We start from the raw sequence: 18,443 nt of genomic DNA on the forward strand, positions 1-18,443 counted from the left end.
ACAACTCGAAGAGTCCTATTAACAATGTCATTTTCTTTAACAGCATCAGAAACATTTAAATCTACAATAAAGTTCAAATTTATTGCTTCCAATTCAGAAATTAGTATTCCCCCACCATTTCAAGTTTGTTGTTTTTTGCAGTCATTAAAACTTAGAAAGGAAATAGAAAGGCAATGAGAGATATAAGAAAAATCTTGAAAAGAAAAAACAAACAAATAAACAAACACGCAGGCAAAGCAGCAGCAAAATGCCCTCAACTACCAAGCCCCTTCTGACAGCTCTGGCCAGGGGCAGGACTTACTTGCGTGCCTCGCTCTGTGCTTGTGAGGTCTGCCGGGATCCCTTTCCGAGCGTGGTTCTTCTCCCTGCTCTGTGCCTTCTGATGAGACTGCAAAGGATACCAGAGAAGGAGGTGCTTCTGACTGCCCTCCTTCCACTGGAGAAGCCACACACCCCTTTCCTGCCTGCAGCTTGCACCCTTCTGTCTTCTGCCTGTCAGAGCAGTCCAGGATCACTTCCACTCGGGGCAGTCCCGCGTCTCCTGCCACCCTTCCCTGGATCACTCTCAACTCTTTGCCGCTGGAGATCTGGATGATCTTGCTGGATCTCAGAGAAGGATCCCCTTTCTCATTAGTGGGGACTGAGTTTATATGGACAAGCCCATCGTGTTGTAAGTTGGAGTCTGGCAGGAAAGACTTAGATTTTTCAGCTCCCAAGAGAGCCACCACAGGGTCACGCGTGTCCTGGTGTCTCTCCTGGGAAAGGGACAGTTGTAGCTCAACCACAGTCCCTGGATGCCCCGCTTCTGCCTTCCCCCTTAAGAGACCCTCATCTGCCCAGTGTCTGCTTGGGGAGTCAGGTATTTGGGGAACCGTTTGATGACTCAGGCCTGTTCCTTCTTTTATGCCCTTTGAACAATCGAGACCGCTGCCTTGGTCCTCAGCTAGGGGAACTCCACTCCTGACCGGGGCAATGTAGAACTCTCTGGACTGGGTCTTTGTGGCTGGTCGAATCTGCAGGGTGGTACTTTCCACATATTCTTCATGTGTGAGATGCTCATGGTTTTTGTTTTCCGTTTCAGAGATCAAAGCCTCCTTTATTCCACTGGATGGTCTGCACACAGAAAAATAACACCAGACAGTTAAATCAGAGGGTGTTACACCTGCCAAAGAATTTCTGACACTTTTATGATGTCTACTACATGACACAGTCAAAATATTTCCTCCTAAATGTCAACTACAGCATATTTGAAAGCAGAGATCGGCAACATGCTCCTTATCATTTAAAGGTCTTCCAAATACAGCTTCTCCTTAAAGTACAACGACATGCTTACAAAAGATTACAAAAGGTACATCCATCCTAAATTCAGCTTTTATTTTGAGAAAAGCATAGATACCCTTTTACCTGTAAATTATTTGGGTGTTTCCAGATAACCATGTTTGCTAAAATGTAGGAAAGCATTATGGTTCATGTCTTATAGACTTTTTCAGTATTGGTCTGGACATTGTAAAGTCACATAAACATGTTTCAGCATCTTCATAGCGATCTTAGTTTACAGATAATTCAAGTTATCCTTTTAGAGACTGGGCTTTCTTTAAAGGAATGCAATAGAAGCTATCTTTAATGCTCCAGGGAGCATGTGTTTTGTAATAAGTGGACCACAGCCTAGGACTCTTGTGTAAAGAGAAATCCTTTCCATGAGGCAATGAATCATTAAGTCATGGGGTATTTATAATCTAAGATGTCTCCCTTTCTCTTATTTGAACCTGTCTCTTGGAACATTTTCCTTATAGGATCTCTGAAGTCAAATTGGTCCTTTTCTCTAAGCTGAGGAGCCCAGAGCGGTTCACCAGAGTCTTTTGATTTTGACCTTAACCCTTCCTAGTTTGGTTTTGCAAATTTGGGTTTGGGAGAAAAGGAAATGTTAGTTTAGGGGTTAAACAATTTCTTTCCAAAATTCTAATTTAAACTCTTAAGTGCTTTTGGAAGAGAAGCTTCATTCACAGAACAGCTGTGGGAGATGCCTTTATTTCTTACGTTAGGAAAGGTTCTTTAAGCAGCAGCAGGGCTCTCTCTGCCGCTTTGCTCCTTCCTCAGAATGCACCCTGGCTAATGAAGGGATCATCAGTTAAAAGGAGTGAGCATCTTCTTAGATAACTACTCAGAGGAATTCACCTTGGAATTTATGTGGTCGTAGAATTTCAGACTAACGTTCAAAATATTTACTTTGTTTTTGACAGTTTTTGGGAAAACTACACTAAACAAAACAAAAATCAAACAAAATCTAGCTTTCTCGATGCAAACAATCTCTAAAGCTTCGTGGTAATTTTAGTATTCTAAAAACAGCAGAGATATGCCACAGGCATAGGCAACAACAGCAAATTAGATCGTTCTTATACAGGAAATGATGAATAAATTCTATTAAGCCGAATTTGAGGGTACCAAAAGAACAGAGAGCTTTAATTTAGGAAGGCCTTGGAAGGGAAGTAGATTAAATCACATTGAATTATGTTAGCAATCAATTATGAAGCTGAGAAAGGAATAGTTTACATTTATTCCAGTGTTATTGACTGGAATACAGGCAAATGGGCCAGATAAACATTAACATTTATTGGCAGCCAAAGTAGAATATAAATACAGTAATAAAAATCATAAAAACAAGAGAGGGAATAGATGTGACTCAAGTGGTTGAGCTCCCACCTCCCACATGGGAAATCCCAGATTCAGTTTCTGGTGCCTCCTGAAAAAAACAAAAATGAACAACAAGCAAAATAAATGAAAAAAACAACTCAGGGAAGCCAATGTGGCTCAGTGGTTGAGCGCCGGCTTCCCACATACAAAGTCCCAGGTTCAATCCCTGGCCCCAGTATTTCAAACAAATAAACAAACAAACAAAACAAAACAAAAAAACGTCAGAGAGAGAGGTTAACACTTCATACCTTAAAAAGTGCATTTCCCTTCAGTTTATACAGGGTACTTAATCACACAATTTGTGTCATAATTATTAATACATAATCTTTTATTTTTTGTATCTATAATTTTAATGAAATTTAAAAGAATGGAGACAATGTTAAAAGAGTCTTTTAAGGTAGTCTTACCCACTTATCTCTGGACAATGGTCCAGGAAAAGTAATGTGCCTGTCCTCTAATATTAGAAGACAGTTATTTGAATCAGAAAAATATTTAATTACAGAAAATATTGTTCAGATATTCAAAGTGGATGATCATGATTATGATGACCTTTGGGCTGATTTTAATTTAGGATTCCATCTGGCATCCCACCAATTAGTTATTTATTTTGTAAAAAGTAAATATTAAATACTTAAGAGAAAACTAATAACCATGATTCCAATTATTAAAAATAGTAGAGAGCTAGTTCATCTATTTTTGAAAGGGAATGTGTATCTAATACTTAGATTTAAACCTCCAAGGATTTTCTCCATGATTACCATCATAATCAAAACAAGAATAAGTAGGGGATATCCCAAATGACAAATTGGTTCCAAAATACTGGTCCCATTAAATCAGTATAGATACTATAAAAGGAAATAAATTAGGAAAGAGACCTCCCCACATTTTGGATATGATTAACCTTTTACAAAGATGGAAGGCTTCAAATACCTCAGAGATTTATACCTGATAATGACAAACATTGACTATACTTGGCAACATCCCTTCTGTTCCTTTTAAAAGTGAATAGCAGTTTTATAAATAAATAAGATTTTAAGGCCTTAAACATTGGACTCAATGGTATATATTTAGATGGAATGTTCTAAGAATATTGCTAGATTTCCTTTATTTTCATAAACATTTTGGCTATAGTGAGTTTATGTTTATACAGAAATGCGATCATACTGGAAGATTATCTGAGGGGTAATGCTGCTTGTAAGGCTTCTGCAGAGTTAAGGCAAAGCTCTAGCATTTGGAGACAGCATAGAAACCTGTATGAGATGTCCTGTGACATCTTCCTCAAGGCTGTTCCCCAGAAAACCAGAGCTTTCTCTTCCAGATTCCTTATGATATGCTGGATGGGCTGCAGTCATCACATCAGTGCAGACTGTGCTGTGATTTGTATACTGTAAAAATGGTGGTGTTACAGTTTTTGTGGTTGTTATTGCCCGCATTATTGCTTTCTTTCATTTTTATGTTTAATGTTTACTTTTGCAATTTTTAATGATTAAGTTGGATGGGTTGCATTTGGAGAGATGGAACTGACAAATGACTAGCGTTGATAATACAAAAACTTTATTCTAAAAATCAGCTTCTGCCCATCCCCAAATATTGGTTTTAGTGGAGGTCCTGGCAAGCAGGAATCTGACTGCTTTTTAAAATTTTTCCTCATTCTTCCTCTCTTCCTAGGCACCCTCTTAATATGAAAAATTATTATATGAAATTTATATTTATATGAAATATAAATATATTTATATGAAAAAATTTTAACATTTATCCATTTAAAAATTCATCTGTGAGTATGGGAACGATAACTGAGTGATCCTGGTCCACCACACATTTTTTGTGTATAGAAAAGTATTAAATTATGCTCAACATACTGAGTTTTCTGAGGAAGTATTCTAAAATACCTTACTCAGATTTTCAAAGACATGCTAGGCACAGAGATTTTCAAGTTAATTCTCAATTTACCAGGAAGTTCACCTGACTAGAATCAGCCACTTTTCAAATACTGTGGTCTGTCTATATTTAACCATATTGACCTGCCCCAAAGCACTCCCAATCTCCCCCTAAGTGACAGATCGTGTATGCAGTAGAAACTATAACTGTTCTCATTTAGTTTCAAGATAAATATATATTCTGATGACTCTTCTGTACCTTTTGACGAGCATTTGGAGAGACTCCGTTATGCTTTCCATGAGCTTGATGACTTCGGGATAGGTGAGGTCTGAACAAGGGTTGCCATTGATAGAAACCACTTCATCTCCCTCACAGAGCCCGGACCCAGACGCTTTGCTCTGACTTCGAATCTGAGTATTGAGAAAAGGGAGGTGAAAGCTAGAATCATATAATTTGTAAAAATCATGCCACCATCTGTGAGAAACTTTTATTTTGCAGAGGTAACTAGATCTGCAGACTATAACATCAGCCATGACTTTTTAATTCACCTATTAACCTCTACAATAACCTCATATTCTCTCTCTTTCTCTCTTTTTCATACCATTTATTATCACCATAACTTCACAGCATTGTAAACAAACAGCAAAAAAAAAAAAAAAACAAAGCAAATCTAGGGTTAAGGAAATAGAATAAAAGAAATAAAAAATTGAGGGAATAGGGAAAGAAGATATTAGCTGTTTGAATTGATTCATTAAAAATAATTTTTTCATGTCAGTTATGAAGTTTGAACCTAATCAGACAACGCCTTCACCCATTAAAGTAAGTTTTAGAATCCCTTCCTATTGCTACGGTGGGTAAAACACTGTGTGGAGGGCAAGGCAATCAGTTTAGGAAGAGTGCTGTACAGTCTTTTATCCCAGTATCAAGATGAAATTAAGCAGCCAGAATTCTGGGGTATGTCAAAGAGAGATATCCTTGGTTGAAATCAACTGCTCAAAACTTGGGACCAAGCAAATTTTAGTCAAAAGAGAACAAACAGGGGAAGCAGCTGTGGATCAATCAGTTGGGCTCCTGTCTACCATAGGGGAGGCCCTGAGTTCGCATCCTGGGACCCCCTTGTGAAGGCAGGCTCACTGGCACGTTGCGGAGAGCCCCTGGCCTGCAAGCGCCTCAGAGAGCTGACCCAGTAAGGTGATGCAACAAAAAGGGAGACAAGTTTAAAAAAAAAAAAAAAACACACAGAAAAGCATGCAGTGAATGGACACAGAGAGCAAAAACAAACAAGCTGCAAGGGAGGGGGGAATAAATAAAAATAAATACAGACACACAGAAGAATGCACACTGAGTGGACACAGAGAGCAGACAGCAAGCAAGCTGCAAGGAGTGGGAAAGAAAAAAGAAAAAAGAAAACAAACAAAAAATTGAGAGAAAAATTATTATGCAAAAAACAACAACAGTCCAGCTATAAAGAAGACATGTTCCAGCACAGATTGATGTGGAACAGCAACCAAATAAATGCTAAATACAGAACATTCAGACCCTAGAAGAAGAGGTATTCAGAGGAGTAGAACGTGCCTGCCAGCTCCTTAGGGAAGAATAACAGGATGTTTATTTCCCTCATAGCTATTATTACAGAAAATACTGTGCTTGCTATTCTGCATCTGCCTTGCGGGTCAGTTTCTTTACCCTTCTCTGCCCAGTTCTGTGTTGGGGAAATTGGCCCTTAGAGAAGGCATCAGCTGGGTTCCCTTGCACTTTGGCTTCTGGCTAGATTTGGTCAACAAAAGGAACAGTAAGAGATTGATGAAAATCAACAGTAAGGGATCAACAGTAAGCAGAATATGTTCTCCTGCTGGACCTGCTGGGTAATAGCTTGACAATGCTCTGTTTCTCCATCTAGAGAGGCACAGACAGGTTCTGTCAGTCCCACCCCTCTCCCTCTGCCTTAACTCTTGTTATATTCTAGTAACTCACGCTACTGCATCTTCAGGCCTAAGGGTAAGATTTGCTTCCTGCTTGTAAATTTTGGGTGCATCATCATCTCTTGTGGGTCCCCTTAGCCCTGCCTTCAGTTCTCACATTACATTACCTTTATTACTCCTTTGAGCATACCATCTATTTTCTCCTGGGGCTTAACTGATGTTAGCCTGTTAAGATTTCATCTTATAAGGTGAGCACAATAGTTCTCAATGAACCTTTGTATCATGATCATAATATCTTATTAAAGAACATTTTAAGCTATTATTTTAGAAATTTTCTACCAAGGGTGGACCATTTCTCACTATTAAGATTGAGATATAGAGTCCAGAGAGATCCAAACCAAGTAAGCAGCACTTCTTAAAGAATGTTTTCAGAGCCAAGCTCATTTCTGATTGGGTGGGCAATCTCTAATAGCTGCTAAGGTCTTAAATATTAATTGATGTGTTAAATGGTATAGGTATAAAGTTTATATTTCCAAGTGTAAATATCATTAAAATATAAATATATTTTTAATGATAGTGTTGAAAGTAAAAGAATACCTTTTAGACCTAAAGCAGTGGCACTATTGTGAAATGAGAAGTGATTAAGTTAGTTTTGGTCTGGCAAGGTCTTTTTTTTTATTGTCAAAAATTATAGTTATAGGGAGCGGATGTGGCTCAAGCAGTTGAATGCCTGCTTCCCACATGGGAGGCTCCAGGTTTGGTCCTTGGTGCCTCCTAAAAACAAAAACAAACAACAAGCAAACAAATGAGAAAAAAACAACAACTCAGGGGAGTCCATGTGACTCAGTGGTTGAGTGCTGGCTTATGACATATGAAGTCCTAGGGTCATTCCCCAGCCCCAGTACCATCAAAAAAAAAAAAAAATATATATATATATATAGATATATATGTATATATATACATAATCTATAGAAGGCCTTCCCTTTTTCTGACACCAATCTCATTATTCTTTTCTTTGGAAGAACATACACATTTATTGCAAAATATTAAATGAACCCAATATTTCCAAGGGTATTAAGGAAGCAACAAAAGAAATGTGGAAGAAAATATTCACCCAATTTTTAAAAAAAAACATCTGTTTAACTGCTAAACATATTTGCTTTGCTTAGTATTGCTGAAATATTGAAAATAAAGAATCATGAGAGAGTAGTCAAGAGTCAAGGATAAAACAATAAGCAGCAATGAACATTCAAGTTTGGGTTAGAGTTATTTACTTACATTTCATGTATTCAAATTTATTTTTATTTCTAAAGTAAGAGTTGATGGATAACAAAGTATGTTTTTGAAGCATAAAACCACTCATTCAATGGATTCAGTTGCACTTCAATCCAAAGTGGAAATACCTGATCATCTTTTGGATGACTGAAAAAGTTTTATGCTAATAGATCAGACTGACTGGACTCTGCATCCTGTAAGACCTAGTCTTAGGTGGGGGTTCCTTTTATCAGCATTAAGTTATCCAAGTGTTAGGCAGCTTTGTGGCTTTGCAGAGCAAGATGAAAACTAAATAAATCCCCAACATAACAGAGCTGTCTCTCATCTAAACATGTGTTGCCTGACAGGAAAAGTGCAGTTCATCATTATGCTTGTCAAGTGGAATTTTTAATGGTATCCAAATAAGCAATGGCATCATGGCAAGAGTTGTTAGCATTCCTTCAGAGCATATATTCTGAGGTCTACATTCAGAAACAACTGCTACGATTGTGTTTCACTGACCTTTTAAGTTTGCCTAAACAGCAGGATATATTTCTCTCTTGAGAATCATGTTAAATATGGTGATAGTTTCTTTGCCACAAAAGTTTTTCTGAAGGACTAATCTTTCTGCATTTTAAGAAGAACGATTAAGGCAAATAAAAGATTGTATTACAGAGTCTGTTAAGCCTAAACATATCCCTTGCAATCACCAGTTTCATCAAGATGGTCCTGTTCCTGGGTTTACTATGAAGGAGAAACAAGTATTAGTGTACACAAAGTGCTTGCCTTATATTGTGTATAATTATATATTTTTATAATTTGTGTGACTGTGCATTATCATGTTTTTGAGTAAAAATGCTAATTTCTGGAAATGTTACTTGTGAAAATGAAGTCAGTGGTAAGAATAAGTTTAGACAGAAGCAACCCAAGTGTCCATAAACCAATGAATGGATAAATAAAATGGGTATATACATGCAATGGAATATTATTCAGCCATAAAAAAGAATGAAGCCCTGCCACACGAGAAAACATGGATGAACCTTGAAGACATCATGTTGAGTAAAAAAGCCAGAAACCAAAGGACAAATATTGTATGATCTCACTGATTTGAAACAATTAGAATATGCAAGTTCATAGAGTCAGAATCTAGACTATCGGTTACCAGGGGACAGAGTGGGGATAGGGAATGGGAAGTTAAGGCTTAAAATGTACAGAGTTCCTATTTGGAATGATGGAAATATTTTGGTAATGGATGGTGGTGACAGTGGCACAACATTGTGAATGCAGTTGACAGCACTGAAATATATATCTGATATGATAAAAAGGGGAAATGTCAATTGTATTAGTAGTTCTATCAATAAACTTATCAACCGGTTTCCTCCTTAGGCTGTTAGTCCCAGATTCATTAAGTACATGTTAGAGTAGAACGAGGACAGCCTCTAAGGTTAAAAGAGCTTCCAATATGGGTTTCAGTTATGTGGCTACACTGCTCACGAACTGTGCGACCTTAGATGAGTTGCTTTGATTTTCACCCTGAGCTTTGGTTTTCTAAAGAGAAATCTTGGAATTAATAAATTAAATCTGTCAGGATTGTTAATAAGGACTAGAGATGGTGTTTGTAAATCTCTTTGCTTGATGTACATACAGCTCATAGAGGTGCTCAAGAAAGGGCAAGTGAATGCATGTGCCTTAGCCTCCAATACTCACACACACATATGTGTAAAGGGACTATGCAAAGTAAAAAGAAAAGCTGTAAAAATGTTGGTGCTTTGTCTACATTTGAAAACATTTGGATTTATTTTCTATTTTTATCCAGGTACTTGGCATTTTATCATCATACTCTAAGATAATGTTTTCTCTGTCTTTTCCTCTCAGTGCATACACATTTTATACCTGAAAGATAAACAAGCCTGTTTATTATGTTTTCCAGCACAAATAATAATACAAATAATCTAATATGAGTGGCATGCTTTTACTGAGCACTTACTACACTTATGCCCTTATTTCATTTAATCTCTATGACACTTCAATGAGAAGCAGAAATATTCTTCTTCTTTTTTTTGTACTGCCATTACCTTCATTTTGTAGATGAGGAAAGAGAGTCAGTAAAGTTAGGTGCTTTGCCTAGAGTTGCACAGCTTGGACCCAGGAAGTTTGACTCCAGTGCCTATGCTTTTAAACTACTACAAAAATTGCCTCTCTAGTCAATAATCTAAATAATATCCCAGGAGCCTTACAGTAAGGAGAGAAAGTGGAGGAAAGAGTCGTGTAACTACAATCGGCATCGATGGGAGTAAAGTCAGAGTGGAAATGGAAGGGACTGGGCAAAGGTGACAAAACATTAGTCTGATCAGTCCATAGAAAAGTGGTTGAGAAAAACAGGTTTTGTTTTATTTTGTTTTGTTTTCCCCTTCTTCTTTTTCCTTTTTATTATCCATTACAGTTATATTTAAAATATCCTTTATACAATGGATAATTTTCAATTTAAGACCAAAGTTTTCAAATTCGAAATTTGGTAAAATTATTTTTTGCAAACTGTGACTTGATATTACATACCTACGTGAGCATGTAATGTTATCCCTTTTCTTTGAGAACACTGCCTTAGAGAGCTCATTCCACACCTAATACATTAGACACATGAGTTTGTATCCATAAAATATTTCATTCCCTTTCACTGTCTCTCAACTTAATCAGAACACATAACTAAAGATACTGGTAATATAAATATTTACCAAACACTCCACTCTCTTACCTACTGTTTCTTTCTCTGTGCCAGGAAAGATTTATTTTACTGCAACAAAGTCAAAATGGAAAGTTCACACTTATCTAGGAGACAATATTATTTACATTTCATAAAATTAATCAGAGAAACATTTCAGGGAATGAACAATTCCCTGGCAAAATGAAAAGATCTCCTTTTTTTGTTCTCTTATTTATCTCTCCATTTCCAAGCCGTCCACGATTGACTAGAAAGTAGGCGTTCAATTTGACTGCTCATAAAACCTTGTCCTTAACCTATTCTCTTCCACGCTTCTTCTAGGGTGCCTTACGTAGTACAGAGGCTGAGAAGCTTAAGCTTGTCCTTAAACTGAATCAATTGTGTCTGTTTGCAGTCAGTGGAACTAAATCTTATCTCATGAGCTTCATTTTAATGTATAACTCATGGACAGGTTCTCTTGGAAGATGTTAGAGCAAGTAGCAGAACTAACAAAATCTCCTCTATAAAGTCCACCCATTAAAATATATGAGAAAGAAAGAAAAAGTATGAACATTTTTTTTCTTTTTCTTTTTTAACTTCTTGACATCTTTACTGAGATGACGTGCAGGGCAGGCAGGCCTCAGGGTTTAGAGCCAGCAAACCAACACCGACATGAGAGAGCCCACTCCCCACACTGATATGGCCACAAGTGCCCTGTGGTGCCCACGTAAAGCTCTGCACAGAGAAAAAGAGAAACCAATTACCCTTGTCTATCAGCCACAGCAAGTGAGACCGGACAGCCCTGTCCCTGTAAAACACCAGGCAGGCACCAGCCAAATGCATTGCCTTGTTACGCAGATAACAACTGTTTCTCCTAACCCTGTGGTCAGTGTGAAGCCAGGGAGGATATTCAAAAAACAAATCAACAATAATAAGAAAAGGAAAGAAATAGAGAAACCCCAACCTGCTTGATGTACACAGTTTGCTTTCCAACACCCCTGACTGGGAGGACGGCAAAGCTGACAGAAGCCTACAGCACTGAGAGACTGGGTGCTTGGCCTTCCTGCCATCCATGGGAAAATGGTCATTGGTCTTATAGATTATTTCTGGGGTTATTTCTTCCAATCCATAAAATAAAGTCCCAGGGACCTGGATATAACTAAGAGAGGATGAGAGAGCTGATCTTTGGGAAAAATGAAAGATTTAGAGGTTAAAACATTTTGACTGAAACTGAAAAACAGCTTATGATCTAGTTGTTCTCTCAGAAGCTCCAGCCCTTCTTCACATTTCTACTTTAGGCCTTTGACAAAACTTCCCTCATATCTCTGAGACAAGATTTAATAACATTCCTCTACCCCAGTTGGCTCTTAAACCAAATCCCTAGATCAGTCTGTATTCTTCAACTGATGCTAGAAAAATGGTCAGAATAGTCCCGGGGAAGCACAGCCAGTACAATGAAGATGGTAGCCAAATTTTTAAAAATAAGTGAATGAATAATTCTATTTTGAAGGTCTTTCTGTCCAGATCCTGAACTCCAACCTTAGCTCTAGATCAAGCAGATTCCTAGTGCCACAGTCAAGTTCACAAGTTGTTGGGAATTCATGTTCATGGTGATCCAATATTTTCGGAAACCAACAGCAAATAGCAATATAACAGTTTAAGGATGAAGAAGCAAAAGAAAACAACAAGGACTAGGATACAATGGAATAGAAACAATAATAACCCTTTATTGTGGGATGCAAAACATACTGGATAGTGCAGATATTCAACCATAAAATGGAAAAAGAACTTGAGACAATATCTAGAATACAGAGTAAATATTTAAGAAATGTAACTAATAATTGAGTACATTAACTCATTAGAGAAGAACATGACAAAAAAGCAGACTACATTGCTTGACTTCTATTCCGATCTTCTTGTATGCCTGGTGTACGCAGAGGCTGAGAAGATTAAACCACTTTTCCAGAGAAAGGCATTAGGCTGGGCAATCTCCATTTTGATGGTACAGATCTAGCAAGTATGCTTTACTCTGGGTTCAGCCGTTCTACTGGAAGCTTCCTCGTCCCAGATCACAGCTAAGATGTACAACCCTGAACTGAACAGATGGCTCAGTGGCTGACTAACTCCCCAGTTCTTGACTATAGCAAGGGTAACCATTCCTAGGTGTAGCCAGTTTTGCAGTGTTGTTTGTCATCATTCCTGGAGGCCTAGCTTAGAGATTGCCCTTCTAGATCAGTCAACAATTCTATAAGCACCTACTAAATTCCTTTAAATTCTAGTTAAAATAACTAATAAATAACTAAGCTATCATAGACCAATGCCCTAAAAGGAAGAATAGATGATTCCTAATAGGAAGTGAGGCTTTTTTCCATCAAAGCATTGATAAGGGTGTAAAGAATTGAATAAGAGATTCAATTCACAAATTGTCTAAATAATGGAAATAAATCTTAAACTGTATACCGAAATCAGGGCATGGGTGCAAATGCAAATGGTCACCAGGATTTCTTGGTTACTCTATATTACCACTTCAATTCAGGCTCAATGGTCTGTTTGCATGTTGGTTTTTGGTGTGAGGACTATGAACTTTTCTGATCTTGTCACTAATTTATGTCCAGATAAGCAGGGGTAGGGTGGGGGGTGTCGTTTTCCTTTTGGATGATTGTTTTTACCCTTAGGGACCAAGTGGCCATAAAAGTAAAAAGTATTCCTGGTGGCAATCTTGGAAAGATTCCCAGAGTAATAACCGCCTTTGATAGGAATGAGGGGCCTAATCCATGGGGCTACATACTTAAGAATCTGCATACCAATGTGATTCCACAAGCAGAAACGATGCCGCACTATAACTGCGATGAGCTGTTAGGAAGCAGCCACCATGATGTGAGAAAACCAACATGCACAAATATGGAATGGTATTCTCTGCTTTTTCTTCTTTCGTAAGAATGTAAACATCACAGCTCTTTCAGAAAAACACCCATGGGCCAGAGGCTGTGTAGGATGTGTCTCTGCCTACTTTTTTGTTGGCTTAAATTGTAAAAGACTACACTGTCTTTTTATAAACATTTACACAGAATATGAAGAAATATACTCTTTAAAGAACTCATAGAAATGCACATATAAAATTTAAGATTATATAGTCTGTTTATCAGGACTACTCAGAAAAGAAAGCTAAAGTAAAGCTCATTGTTTTGTTTCTCCAAATCTCTGTTTATTAACTACAAACACTATTAGATTAATAATGATTATACTCTAATTCCTCACGTATTCAGAATTTATTTACCTGAGGAAACTGTAAATTAACTCCTGTGTTTTGAGAGGTCAAACTACAGTAAAAAATAAAGTTCACTAAAAGTTTTTTACTTTACTGAACGTGTCTGTAATCCTTTGTCAGAGACTTTTTGCTTAATTTTATAGTTTGTATTAGTCAGGGTTCTCTAGGGAAACAGAACCGACAGGCTATATCTGTAAACAGTATGAGATTTTATAAAATTCTCTCATGCGACTGTGGGGATGCACAAGTCCAAATTCCACAGGCAGGCTGCAAACTAGGGCCTCCAATGAAGGTCCTTGATGTGTTCCCAGGAGATGTTGGCTGTTCAAAGTGGAGCTGGGAATTCTCTCTCAATGTTGAAATCACTTGCCCTTTGAAGGCCTTCAACTGATTGGATAAGGTATCACTCATTGCTGATGGCAAGCTCCTTTGTTGATTGTAGTTGTAATCGGCCTTCTATGCTATCAATTCATTGATGATTAAAGTAATGACATGTTCTTGTATTACAATTAGCCCAGTGCTTGCTTGACCAAACAATTGGGTACCATTACCGAGTTGACACATTAGCCCAAATATCACAAATTCTAATAAGCTTTGCTATTTGGTTTGAAGGAAATTAGAAATAGGGAGACAACAGGCTATGTAAAGGAAGATTTTATAGTAAGAGTTGATGCAATGCCAAAGAAGAGAGGAGGGGGATCAAAATTTTAAAACCCATGAAGGATAGTATATTGGCTCAAGTAGTTGAGCACCTGCTTGCCCTAGGAGAGGTCCTGGATTCGGTTCCCCATGCCTCATAAAAACAAGACAAACAATAAGCAATCAACTGAAAAAACCAACTCAGTAAAGCTAATGTGGCTCAGTGGTTGAATGCCAGATTCCCACTTATGAGGTTCCAGGTTCAATCCCCAGTCCTAGTACCTCGAAAAACAAACAAACAACAAACAACCACAAAAAAATGTGAAAAAGAGAAAAAGAAAAACTCAGAATTCTGGGGCCATATAATGAAGGAGGAAAAAGCTCTTACATTTCCAATTGGACTAAATGCCTTTTCTGTATTTGAGTGAAATAAATAGTATTCACAATAATGATCCCATGTCATTAAACATATCTAAATTATCTTTAGTAGACTCTGATTAGTTGAAGAAAAACATGTGGTACTTTTTAGAAGGAGTCCCATCTGAAATAGTTAAAATAGATGTTCTGATAGCTAAAGGATGTAATTGAATCTGAAGCATTGCCATATTAATAAAAGTAAGGGAACCAGATTAGAATTCATAATCAAAAGTCCCAAATATTTTGCTTGTACTGGCAGCATTTTTACTGAAAATGTTTTGTTTTGTTTTGATACTGAATATGTATTATGTACCCAGAAAATATGGCTGTCTAGAATGCCCCTGTTTCTCCATGGCTCTAGTCATCTGTGGTTTTACTATATTTGCTTAACTAGATGAAGCAGTTTCTTGTCCCAGGTTGTTCATAAATAAAACTACAGATAAAGAAGGTAGACATAGGTGAAAACTGCCCTCCAAATGACGTGAGTACACACTTTTTAAAAATGTGTAAGCTCTGTTATTTTGCTCTGGATTTGAAGGTTTTTGGAAATTGGAGACTTTATCCTGATGCTGTCACTAACTTATGTAACCTTGAGCAAGACATTTAATCTCTTAGGGAATCATTTTCCTTATCAGAGGAATGGAGGAACCATATCCAGATTTCCAATTCTATGTCTTGTTTAACTAAAATACACACCTATATACACATACATACATACACACACATGTATAGAAAACACATCGCGGTGCTTCCATTTTGAGAAGAATCATAAAAACTTTTTATTGAGATTTTATATAATTAAAAAAGGGTCAACAGTACAAGTTTATAAATATTTCAAGTAGTCAGTTCAAGAAAGTTCAGTAGATTGCGTTGAACATTTACTATAACAGGGAATTGGGTTAACAGAAAATGCCAATAATATCTTCATACATGTGGGATAAATGCCACCATCCCAGCCACAGGGTATGCTGAGAATTCTGGCTGTAAAAAGGAGTAAAATGAGGCTGGTTGGTACATGGGCCAGGAAAAGTCAATCATTTCAGAAAGACTATACCTTTCAGAGAAGGGCTGATTTGAACGACTAATTCCAAAGCTTTAGCTAACTAGAGTTTGATTTAGACTGTCATTAACATTCAGGAGTATAGGACCTAAATCAGCAATTCTCAAATGTTTTGGTCTTAGGATCTTTATGCTCCTAAAAAATGACTGAGGACTTCAAACTTATTCATTTATTTGGGTTATATTGATAGGTATTTACCACAATAGTTATTAAAAGTGAGATCTCTAAAGTGTTAATTCATTAATTCATTTAAAATAATAATAAACCAATTGCATATTAACAAATAGTATTTTTACAAAAAATAATTATTTTCTAAAACGAAAATAATGTAGTGAGAACAATGGCATTGTTTTCCATTTCTGTAAATCTCTTTAATGTCTAGGATTAAAAGAAGACAACGGTATTCTTGTATGTGCTTCTACATTCACTCTATTGTGATGTGCTATGTTGACTGAAATGTATGAAGAAAATCACACAGATTTGTAGTTTGAGAAGGGAAGAATATTTAAGTTGCCATTTCAGATCATTTTGGATATTATTCTTTGAGACTACATTAAAACTCGACAAGTGCTAGTTTCTTAAAGTTGCAGTGTGGAATCTGAAACTATAGTGATGAACTTTTCATACTCTGTTACATTAAGACTCATTGGCCTATTTTGCAGTTTGAATGGATCTTTTACCTCCGCTTGATTTTGTCACATCATGTATTGGTCGTTTGGAATTATTGATCCACTGAGTTAATGAAGATCTTCCAAATATTTGACATATTTCATTATATAATACCAAAAAAAATTTCATTAGTTAATACCACCAATCAGAGAAGTCTTTAAGTATTGGTAAGCTGTTAAATTCAGGGTGGTAGATGAAAGTTTCTCAACATTCTAATTTTCCCTTGAAAGCTGTCAATTATCTTCCTTGAAGTGATAGACGTGATTTGGTCATTATTTTGAAAATGTCTGCCAAAGACCCGTCTCAATAACCACAGTTTGTGTGTCATCTTTCTTTAAAATAAAAATGATGTTCCATGAAAAAAGATTAGTTCAATTTGCAATTCAATTGATCTAGTGCTTTCTCAAGGCAAACATTACACTTCAGTATTCAGCTGAAGTGTTTCCTGCATACTTCTCATTTTGTCACATAGAATATTAAAAAGAAACATATTCAAGGGTCAGGATTTAATAAAACTGAACTTCTACTGCTTCATCGAGGACATTGTTACATGAAGGTGGCATATTGTTTTCCACCAATGTGGGAAGAATACAATGACTCCTAGTACACTTAGTTGTCATTGCCTCTGTTTGTGCTAAGGTACAAGTGGTTTTGCCCACCATTGCTTTTGCACCATCAGAGCAAACATCAGTGCAGTGAAAGAGCAAATAACGTTTTGATATTATCCTTGTTTTGCTCTCACAGATGCCCTAAAAACATCTGAGACCACTAGGGATCTACAGAGCACATTCAGAGAATCACTGTCTAAAGAGATAGGCATACTATGCAGAAAACCTTCTTGGCCTCTCTGGTATCTAGTTGGACATGAGAAAGTTCTATCCAAGATCATCCAAGAATAAGCAGAAGGTCTGGCCTAGGTAAGAAAGACTGATGGAATCCAGAAAAGGATCCTTGTTAAGGACCATGTGCTGAGAAGACAATCATGAATTCAGCCTACAGATCACTCTGGGCATCTGGGGGTAATGGAAATGCAAACAGTTTCAGTACAATTCTGGAAATTAAAAGGTCTTTGTGGAGAAGAGAGATAAAGGGGTAAAGAAAAGTTTCACTGGACCTGAAAATATCAACGTTGCTTTGGAAATAGCTCCAGTTCAATTTTCAAACCACTGACTAGTTGAAATTCCTTGCATGCTGTGACTGCAACACAAAGATCTTTGTCTCTCCTACAATCTGCAGCATTTCTTACACATAGTAAGCCTGCAATAAACATGTACTGAATAAAAGACAATATGAAAAAATGGAATTTACCCAAAAGTCTGTCTCATCACATTTTGGGCCCTCTAACTGTCTAAACTAACAGTATTCTCAAACCTATTACTTTCTATTTTTTCTTCATTGTCTTTTTCAGGTATGAGATTATTATCAAAGCACCATTTGATAAATAAGGAATTCCCATCAAGGAGATACATGGAAATGAATTCATCCTATTGAATATTGGATATTGGAGATTGGAGATATTGGAGATTTTTCAAAGGCAACTCCCACACCATGACTCATATGCAACTCCACAGCTGCTCCTGTCACTCATTTCACTTTGCCATCATTCTTCTGACCCTGTGAGAGGTAAGGTCACAAGGCAATCAGTAAACCTTAAAAATGTTAACTGCTTATAGGCTTGATTGCAATTTATAGAGCTAAATACATGAGTAGAAGCAGAGTGAGGGACTACCGCAGGTGCTGCCACAGTTCATATGTACTCTGTTTGTCTTGGCAAGCCCATGGAAGCTGAGCTGGACTGTGGGAATGATTTCCAAATCCTGTACTTCAAGAAGGGAAACCATGGTCATGCCAAGTGCCCTCTATGTCCACGTAAGGGTTCTGTTGCTGCATTTTAAAGCTGGTCATGCTCCCAGCTGTGATTGACTAATAGTTCTCCTATTTATTTCT

At 37.1% G+C, this 18,443-nt stretch overlaps 1 protein-coding gene across 3 annotated transcripts in view; it reads right to left on the reverse strand.

Annotated features, from left to right (window-relative positions):
* SYNPO2 (synaptopodin 2) overlaps positions 1-18,443 on the reverse strand; it is a 191,489-nt gene that overhangs the window by 33,427 nt on the left and 139,619 nt on the right. For all 3 annotated transcript variants that reach the window (XM_004479037.4, XM_071214967.1, XM_071214970.1), the window contains 2 exons: positions 4,828-4,979; positions 302-1,113 (listed from right to left, as the gene is read on the reverse strand). In XM_004479037.4, the coding sequence (XP_004479094.2) occupies positions 302-1,113; positions 4,828-4,979 (964 nt within the window). The remainder of the gene's footprint in view (positions 1-301; positions 1,114-4,827; positions 4,980-18,443) is intronic.

The sequence above is a fragment of the Dasypus novemcinctus genome, chromosome 1, assembly GCF_030445035.2.
Source record: "Dasypus novemcinctus isolate mDasNov1 chromosome 1, mDasNov1.1.hap2, whole genome shotgun sequence".
NCBI classification, from domain to species: domain Eukaryota; kingdom Metazoa; phylum Chordata; class Mammalia; order Cingulata; family Dasypodidae; genus Dasypus; species Dasypus novemcinctus.